General features: G+C 48.3%; 1 protein-coding gene across 1 annotated transcript; it reads right to left on the bottom strand.

Moving 5' to 3' along the window:
- Positions 1–570: 570 nt before the first annotated feature.
- On the bottom strand, positions 571–2,317 carry F5891DRAFT_1229186 (uncharacterized protein; the record flags this gene model as incomplete). The annotated part of the gene is made up of 6 exons (XM_041369543.1): positions 571–677; positions 733–864; positions 924–1,592; positions 1,647–1,793; positions 1,950–2,005; positions 2,148–2,317. 6 exons carry the CDS (start codon positions 2,315–2,317, stop codon positions 571–573), a joined length of 1,281 nt encoding a protein of 426 aa, XP_041216505.1.
- Between the last annotated feature and the right edge of the window lie 7,795 nt (positions 2,318–10,112).

The raw sequence follows: 10,112 nt of genomic DNA, 5'->3' as shown, positions 1-10,112 counted from the left end.
CACTGTACAATTGGGCACTGAACGTATATATAGGTGCGAGGAACTTCTGCGGGATTCGATTCACCAAGTCACTTACGTAACAGGTCGATAATCGATCGAGCGGTGTTCATGGCATGAGGCAACATCAACACATACCTAAGCCTTGAGGCCTTGAGGGTGTGTGTGTACATCAAGCAGTGCAGTACGTACACGTAAATGTGCAAGTGCAGGGCGGAAATCAAATGGACCTACACGATTCACATGCCCAGGCTTCCAAAGATTGGGATTCTACCCCAAAGCGAGGTGTGAGTTGCACCATTAGTGAATGTTTGAATGTGCGCCTTCGGAATCGTGCGAGTACCATCAAGGAACTTTGACATCAGGTCCACGCATATCTTGTCCACTAAGGATATTTGTTTGGCCCCAAAACCAAAAAGCGCCTTGCATAGGTCTGGACACTTGATGCTAGATTCAGTTTTATGAAGATGGCGCAAATGCTCACGAGATATGAACATCTAATTACAGACATCACAGACCCCGAGGTTTTTGATCTTATGGATCAATCATCTACAATACTGGCATTGAATCCATTTAAAACATTGCACCTCTCATGGCTATGCGCTGAAGTATCGCAAACCAATTACCTGCTGGGATAGCCCCGCGAAATAACCACGCTTGCAACCATGCAGCAGGAGCTCCTAAAATCATCACATCAATGGAGCTGCTCAGTGCCGCAACCATATAAAAATATACCTGCAATTGGTCCCAATGGCCCAAATCCAAATATCCTGAGGGCTGAGAGAAGAAGCCCCTGTGCAAATAGCGGGGCAATCGCAATGCTAAAGAAGGTCCATGCCAGCTGAGGGTGTTGTTCGTAAAGGTCTCCTGTATCATTTAATATTAAAGCATCAACGTCCGAGAATGGTTCAATAGTTGTGACGTACCGACGATCCCCACAATATGTCGAACACCAGACATGAGAGAACTGGTGTGATTTTTCAGGACTTCCTCACTTGCTCCGTACTTGATGGCAACCCGTAGAAAAGTCTCCTCGACGCGATCAAGAACTGTGTTGATTATGAGGGTACGATTCTCATGACCGGGAGCCTCCTCGGGTGGCGGGAACTGCTCTTTAAGCTCTTCAAATAGGACATGCAGGGTATTTCGAAGTTCGTCTAATACTGAATCGAGAGGAATTTCACGTTGTTCTGCGGCTCCTTTAACAACTTGGTGCAGTGATGTAGCTGTACTGACAACACTATTCACAGACTTCTTGAACTCCGATATCTTTGAGGGATAAAGTTCCTTGGCATGTTGGAAGAGTTCGTCTACATTCCCTTGGATATTTGAACCGAGCCCCACGATTTTGTCCCAGGACTCTCCCGCACTTGGAATGTGCAATCCATCGTACAGCGTGTATGCTGAAGCAGACAAAGAGTCAAGTTGTTCTGTGAGACTATTGGCGCCTTCATGACTGAGCAGGCCATCAAAGTGACCACGTAATGTTTCTGCAACTTGCATTGACTTGCCGAACAATGCCGCTGTTGACACTTTCTCATTGAATGATTGAAAATGGTAGCCACGGATGTACTCACATTTCACTAGTCCCCATCCTTTTCCGAGACGAAATCAAAAGTCTCCTCTCTAGAGACCAAGAGGCGACATACCTCCCTCGTTGGCCACCTCTAAACCTTCACTATCATAAGAACAAGTGCTTTCCTCGACGTTGCTGGAAAGGACAGGTTGCAGTATCAATGCAACAAATGCTAGAGTAGAGAACCGCATCGCAGTACTAAGTCTTGTGTACAGATGGTCTGACGGTTGATTATTTTTTCACAGCATCAATCACATGGACCTACCAGGACCCACAACAATTCACACGCCCACGCTATTATCCCCGAGCTACCTCAGACCTCATCTGCAAAACGACTGAAATGAACGCTTAACTTACGCGCGTTACGAACACTTACGAACGCTTACGACTTCAGTAGCAAAGCCATGCGATTGGTGGAGATCTGACAACTCACTTAGTCGTGTCAAAATCACGAAATCGAGTCTTAGATTTAGTCTTAAATTATTTAGCGAATCTTATCTTTGCAAGATAGTCCAATCAATCAATCTAACATTGCGATGCACACCACAGGACGTCTAGACTCGAGGGAAACTACATGAAATCTGTGTGTAGCGTGTGGTACCATTCTTTGTCTGAAAAATTGTTAAGGTAGAAGGTATCATAGCTTTCCAAACACGTCGAGGAGTCAACAGCACGATTAGCTCTGTCCCCGTAAACAGGAATGAGCTCGATTGCATGGGTAACATCGAGCAGAGGAATGATCATGCCAACCCGCACTTGTGTGCCATCAGGACCGGTCACAAAATGGCGCTTTGTAAGGCTGGATTAGTTCGGCGGGGAACTGTGAACGAGACGGATAGATATGTAGACGTGTCAGCGTAAAACACGAAACGAATTTGAACAAGGCTAGAGAGGAGATTTTTCTGAGAGGTTTTCAAACGTTCTTGGAGCGGGGAATTTCACTGTCTGATTTTCTGTAAGTATGAATCTACGTACACTGATTATATATGATTTCGAGTTCTTGACTAGACCGGAACGAGAGTAAGTAGCATATGGTGCTTTGAGAGATATCGGTGAAGAAACGGGAATCGTGAAATCAGAGCACAAGGTATGATGACGAAAGAGTAAGAGAAACGAAAAGGAATGTATCCTTGTAGTTCGGATGCGAAGAGTTGCACTCTTCGCATCAATGAATCACATGGACTAGCTTGAACGTATGATCCGTTCGAGCGTCTCAGTTTTAAGCATGGTCGGCGCGTAGGGAATAGATAATCCTTACACCACCTCCCCACTTTGAATATCGACCGACCTCGGTCGATCTTCTTGACTAAACAAAATGTATCGTAGTACTGAAGAAAAGTAACCAATTTAGAAGAAAAACGAGACTAGAAAAATGAATAAGTGAAAAAAGGGAAAGGCGCTGTAGAAACAACAATACAATGAGGAACAAAAGAAGCTCCTGACTGTATCTGTAAAAGTTGTAAGGTCGCGCGCTGCCTAGTCTGCGTTACTTGAGAAGCAAGTGCGTTCGACCCTATAGGGGAAGTGAGTGCAGCAAGGATCTAGAAGTGTGCGCTTAAGCGAAGCGCGAGAAAGCGCAGGAGCGCGCAAGGTACAAAGGCGCGGGAACGCGCGCGCGTATTAGCGCGAAGCGCGGGAAAGTGCGCGCGCGTATGCGGAAATAAGAAACTAAGCTTAAGTAGCGATATAAAGCAAGATAAGAGATATAAGAGTGCAAAATGTAAAGGAATAGCTTTCTACTATATTCTGCTAAGTAGTAAGTGGGTAGTAACTAGTAAGTGAAAAGTAGGAAAAGTAGGTCCCGTGTAGTATGTACTGCTGGCGCTTATATAGCGCGCCTAAGCGCGCTCATGCGGAGCCGAAGCGCTACCGAGTAGGTATGTAAAAATATATATGAGTGAGAAACTATGATAAAAATAAAGGTGGAACTATGCTAATAAAGGAAATGGAAATATACATACTAGGGAGCTTGGTGGACAGTGGATGGATGCATCTGGATGGCTGGCGCTATAGGGCGCGCAAGCGCGGGAACGCGCGCGCGCGTATACATCGTGAAGCGCGGGAATGGTGCGCGCATGGCGCGCGTTGCGTGGGAAAGCTGCGCCTCATATAGAGATAGCTGCGGGTAGCGCACAGAGTAATGCTATGAGTTCGTGCTGTATACTCCTTGGTGAAAACTACCATATCACGCCATGAGAGGCATGATTCTCTACAGCGCATCTAATTGTTTTCTGGCTCGTCATCTACGAGCGTTTGAGGATCGATATACTGCGTGACTTCGATGGACGAGGGTGAACGGGGGTGATAAGGTATGAGTCGAAAGGTGGCGAATTTGAGTTTCGACAGAGTTCCATCAACTTCTGCGAGGCGATACAGACCGTTAGGAGAACGCGAGACCACTACCATTGGACCAAAATATCTTGGCTTGCACTTTGCGTTAGAGGACGGTTCGATTTTCTTGTTTAGGACTAGGACAAGCATGCCTGGTTTGAAGTCATAGTCGTGAATGGTCCGAGAAAATTGCCGCTCGAAGTCTTTGATAGATGCGAAACGACTCTTGAGCACGCGGGTGTGAATATCTGCCAAATCTTCTTCTCGTTTAGCTAATTGATGAGCACGTATAGCGATGAGGTGGCTCGTGGAGATTTGGGCAGGAATATCAGGAAGGAGGTATGTGGCTTCGGTGATGTCGAAAGGTAGAATAGGTTCTATGCCGTGTGTCATAAAGAAGGGAGTGTGGCCAGTAGACTTTCGTGTCGTGACGCGATCGGCCCAGAAGACATGGTGCGCAAGAGTTGGCCATTGAGTGATGTCGCCGTTGCAGGATTTAACGAGTGAGTCTCGAATGGTTCTGTGAGATCGTTCGACGAGGCCGTTTGCCTTTGAGTTATAGGCGGATATTCGAATGTGCCGGATGTGATATTTGTGCGCGAGCCAATCGAGCGCAGCGACAAAAGGAGACCCATTATCCGTCACAATTTCTTCTACTGCTCCCCACCGGCAGAGAACATCTTCAAACAAAAATGCACCCAACGTCCTTCCAGTTTCTTTCCTCAGCATTCTAAACTCTGGCCACGCTGTCAACGAGCATCGTGCTTGTACGATGTAAGCGAATCCGTGAGATGCGGGCATGTACATAGAATCGGTAAAGGTTTTCCGGAAGAGAGTCGCGGGAATTGAGATGGTAGGAGGAAGGACTACTTTCTCGACGGATCGAGTTTGACATTGATGACACGTTTTAATGAACCAGGCGATATCTTTGTCCAACGATGGCCACCAGAACCTATCGGCAATCATACGACGAGTGGCGTAAGTTCCTTTGTGTCCGAGTTCGTCGTGGGTTTGCTGGAGTGTACGCATACGATCTGCTCCGAACACGACTAGCTGATGTCGTCCTGTAGCTTCTCTTCGCCAGAGTCGGTTTCTTTGGACAAAAAACTGTCGGGCGCGTTTTCGTAGACGAGCGTGATGGGACGAGGAAGTGGTGGAAGGAAATGAAAACGTTTCTAAGTACGTTCGAATGGCTTCTAATTCTTCATCAATTCGTTTTGATGCGTCATCCGAAGGAATCTCTATATCGGTCCCATCTTGCGCCCTTGCGTTCGTAACGATACACCGATCTTCCGTAGCTTCTTCACGCTGTTCCTTCTCCACTTCTTTAGCCAACCAGAGTCCGCATCCTACTATTTCTTCTACTGATTCATCAATATCCTCCAAGTCTTCTTCGTCTGAATCTTCCTCTGCTCGAGGCCATTGCGACAGTCCGTCCGGTCCAAGGTGCTTCATGCCAGGTATATGTTTGAGCGTGAAGTCGAAGGTGCATATTCCCGCTATCCATCGGTTCATGGCTGCGTTTGGCTGGATGTCCGGTTTGTTGAGCATGCCGCGAATATACTTGGCATTTACTTCGACAGTGAATACTTTCAGACCTATTAACCAGACCTTTGCAGCGCGCAGGGCCCTGAATAGCCCATAGAGCTCTATCTTGGCTTGTGAGTAGCGCGATTCGCGCTCATTCCAGGTAATGGATCCGAATCTTGATGGACGTCGACGACCTTCAGTGTTGATTTGCGAGAGTATCCATCCGCATGCTATGTGAGACGAGTCGACGGCTAATATAACTTCGAGCGGAGAGGAATAATCAATGGGACGGATAGCCGGGGAGTGAATGACCGCATCCTTAAGTGAGTTCATAGCCTGTTGAGCTGCTGCATCCCACGCAAATGGTGTGTTGACTCGAGTGAGATTCGTAAGAGGTCGCGCTATGCGCGCATAATCCTTTATCCAGATGCGAATGGTACCTGTAGTACCCAAAAACGCGCGAACCTCTGTTTTCGACTTGCACGGAGGCCAGTGTTGAATTTTCGACACTTTAGAGGAATCCGGACTGCGGCCTTCATATGTGCACATTTGCCCGACGACGAGAACTTCGGGTACGCAAAGAAATAACTTCTTTGCGGAGACTGTTGCTCCAGCGTGTTTGAGCCTGTGAAGGATGCGATTAGCGTCAAGGCAGTGCTCCCATACAAATCTACGAATCCCCATGTTTTCAGGAATGAGCTCAAATGAGCCGTTAGATGTTTCGTAACGCGTCTGAGGACCTAAGACGTTTACGTCGTCCTGAAAATTCGGAGCGATCTCAATTTCGGCTTGGAGTATAAAGGCCACGTCGTTCTGAAATACTGCGGGGGAGTCGGTCCATCCCTGAGGAAGGACTGTCAAACGATAAGTGCCGAGAGGAGTTTGGAAAGTGGTAATGTCGCGTGATTCTTCTGCAAGCGCTCGATGATCGAACCCTACGAATAAGTCCATCATAGAATATATGGCGCGTCCTGCGCATTGTTCCGCAAACAACTCTACATATGGCATTGATGCGGCGTCCTTGACTGTTACAGAATTTAGCTGTTGAAGGTCATGCACGATTCGGACAGCACCGCTCTTCTTTGCGACACAAAACCAGCGGGACTGGTAGGAGGAGTTGGAGGGTTCGTAGACACCGGACGCAATCTTAGATTTGATGAGCTTGATGACTTCTTCTTTGATACCAGGAGGAATGGGTGGCTGCCGGTGTACCCAAGGTATGTGCTCGATGGTAGGGATGATTACTGGGGGAAAATAGTCGTCTCGAAAGCGTCCTTTTTCTGACTTGTCCCAAGCCAGGGCAAGTTCGTTGTTCTTTAGCACGAGCGCAGCTAACTTTTGCTCTTCCGGCCATAGAAATTGGTTTTTGAACACGCCGAGCTCATCCATCCGTTCTTTGGATAAACGGGAGCCGGGATGGAAGTTGGGCGGATTTGGTGACAGCGGAGGAAGGGAGAGAAGTGGATCCTCTGGGAAACGTCGTACGATTCGAGCATGGGATGGCATGGTGGTGGCTACTGGTCTGACTTTATTAGCGACTTTCTTATAGGCAAAGGTGCGGCGGGCAGGGTTGATTTCGAGGTGAGTCTGGAGGAGAAATTCGGCAAAGGAGGAGAAAGTGAGACGTGATATGGGAATGGGCGTTCTAGAGAATGGGGGGCTAGATTGTAGATTAGCATGATAAATATCCGTCGAGCTTGTTGGCAGGGTGGCATGGTAGATGTCTGTCGAGTTTGTCGGTGGGGTTTGCGGAGTAGATAGAGGAGTAAGGAGTGCAGTGGTGAGGGCAAGAGAAGGATGCGGCCAAGGGCGAGGGGAGGTTGTTATGGTACGAACGTTCGAGCTATCTAGAGGGTCCTGGATGGTTATATATACGTTGTCCACATCTTCAGACTTTGATAGATGGACAAGCTTTTGCCAGGGACGTCCCAGGAGGAGTTGATAAGGTGCTTTAGGAACGACGTACGCGTGAGCCCAACTCTTAATTCCATCTACTTCGATTTCCAACATCTCAACGCATCCTCCCATGTCTTGTGCTCCTCCATTTGCAGTCTCCATTCGCATCCGAATTTGCTGATTTCGAGGTGCGTTTGTTTTCTTCCAAACGTCCTCCCTTATGACTACAATTTCGGATCCTTCGTTGAGCAATGCTAACTCGGAATGGACACCGTTTAAGAGAACTTGAAGTTCGCGAAGTGGAGTGGCGTGTTCTACTTGGGGAGGGGGGATCGTACTGGGCGACTGGAGAGTTGTAGAAAGGCTAGAAGTTGGTGCGGGGACCCGGTGCGTTCGGCAATGTTCAACTGCTTCCTTGCGCAGATCCGGACTAATGGCAAGTAAGTCTGATACGGATATGTTGGGTACTAACGTTTCCAGGATGCTTTTGTAGATACGATGGGTGGCTTCTGGTGTAGCAGCCTTCGACTCGTATTTAAATGCGGGTCCCTTGGAGACTTCATTTCGGCCAGCTTCGACGTTGGGGATTGCAGGAGACGTGGGGGCTACGTTTTTGGGTGGTACGTCTTCTGCGATCTGCGTATTCTTGGCTTTCGACCGGGTGATGGCCAACGCTTGTCCTTCTTCAACTTCTTCTTCAACAGCTACTATCACGGCGTGATTCTCGGAGATGGGAGTACATTGCAGAAAGTAGGATTCAGATATGAACGCGGAGGAAGGGATGTCTGATGGTTTGGAGGTTTGAGGTGAGACTTCTCGTTTGGTAACGTCAACGGGGATTGCATTTGATCCAGTGGCTGGAGTGGGGATAGCGTATCTTGCGTCGATGGCCTGTTTGAATGTCTCGTTCCCGAATCGTCGTATGCGTGACTGATCCGGGAATGCAAAGTACTGTCCGTCGCGAATGATCCGTCCTGCGCGTAAGTATTCTCCAGCAACTGAGCATGTTCGCATGACATGCGAACCTCCGCAAAAGAAGCAAGTGGGGCTTGACTGATGATTGGATGCGGTTGGAAGAGGCGGGAGAGGAAGATATGGTAAGGATGTCTGGGCCACGGTTGAGTTGACAAGTTGACGTGCTTTTGGCGGTGCCCATGCTTGTGCTGCTGCTGGGGCTAAACAAACCAGACGCGTATAATATCCTGAGTACGCCGCTTCTCCGATATCCAGTCCATGCATTTTGCGTGCAAGATCCTCTACCTCATCTATGGTGGACTTGACTGGGGCGGGTGGAGGGGCTGAGAAGACCACTCGTTTGGTCTGAACTTCCTTTCGTACGTCTTTTCTCTCCTCTTCTTCGTCTGAATCCCATGGCGGAGGAACTTTTGGTTTGACAGAGCGTGCTTCGCGTATCGTGCGTATCCTGGTCGCGATCGGCTCATTGAGGTCAGTGTCGAATGCGTCATCTGAAAACACAAAACGACCAGCTTTTAGTACGTCCTCAAAGTCTGTAGCCTCGTTCCTCGAATAGTTTACATCCTTCAACTCCAATCTTCTGTCAATGGCACGTCGTGCTGCCGTTGGCAACCCTTGCCAAAAGTACCGATCTCGTTCGCGCGTTGATATTTTGTTATTGGCGACGAGCCAATGGGCGATTGGCCGAAACTGTCTATAATACTGGAGAAGTTCCATTTCTGTCGAGATATCGTTGTCGACGTTGTTGATCACGATGCGCTCTAGGTCCCGGATGGTATAGCGTTGTCCTTTCGCGGCGCCGGAGTACTGTGCTAGGATACTGTCTTTGAAAACAGTGAAATCCTTACTCTCGTATCCGGTGAGCGTTACCGAGAAGCGTTTAGTTTGTAAGTCAACATATCGAACAATCGTCTTACACTTCTCGGCACTGTTGAGAGCACAGGCCGATGCGAGATCCTCGAAGAATTCGAAGAATTCGAGGAGTTCACAAGTCTCCCCGTTGAAGGATGGTGCTTTACTCGAATTAGCTCCCGGCATCGCATTGATGCCTTTAGATGCATTGGACATGGTGAAAGAAGGTTGAGAAGGCACGGAGGGGGTCGTATTTGAGGAGGGGAGTGCTATGGAAGTGTTCGAAGCAGCAGAAACAATTGGGGGTTGAAGTGCTGCCAGTGTTGGGGCTAAGCTTAATGAGGGTGTTCTAGCGATGAAGTCGGGTTTTGAAATGGGGAAGAGTGTGGTGATGGGTTTTGTTGATTTAGTAACTTCGGGTTCGTTTCGTGTTGACGGAAGAGAGGGAGTATCTGGGTCGAATATGGCGGGTCTAAGGATAAAGTTCTGTTGATTGGGTATAACGGGGAAGGGTGATTCTGCGCGTGGGAGACAACTTATAGTATCGTCTGATAAGGAAGATTCGGTTGAGTCTTCCAAGGCGTCGTGGATAAGGCCGAAAGGTCGATCTAACTTTGAGCGAACGGGAGTGACGACAGGAATTTTAGGTGCTTCTTGAATAAAGGGAGTAGAGGTAGGTTTTAGGGTATTGGCGCGGTTTCGACGCTTTTTAGGTGGTATGGCTTCGTTTGGAGGAGCCAGCGCAGATGGCCCTTCTTGCTGCTCGAGTCGTATCTGCGCGTTTGGATGGTAGTATTTGGTAATGATGAAGGAATATGGTCGATGACCGGATGGAAGAAGAAAGATCTGCGGATCAGAAAACGGATCAGCGGATCAATTCGAGGTATGAGGGTTTGTTCTAAGCAATTCCCCTCGCGGTGGGCTCCAATGTGTAAGGCTGGATTAGTTCGGCAGG

Source organism: Suillus fuscotomentosus (genome assembly GCF_016647785.1).
Source record: "Suillus fuscotomentosus strain FC203 chromosome Unknown F5891scaffold_298, whole genome shotgun sequence".
In the NCBI taxonomy this organism is placed as follows: Eukaryota; Fungi; Basidiomycota; class Agaricomycetes; order Boletales; family Suillaceae; genus Suillus; species Suillus fuscotomentosus.
This window is presented reverse-complemented; position numbering and strand designations above follow the sequence as displayed.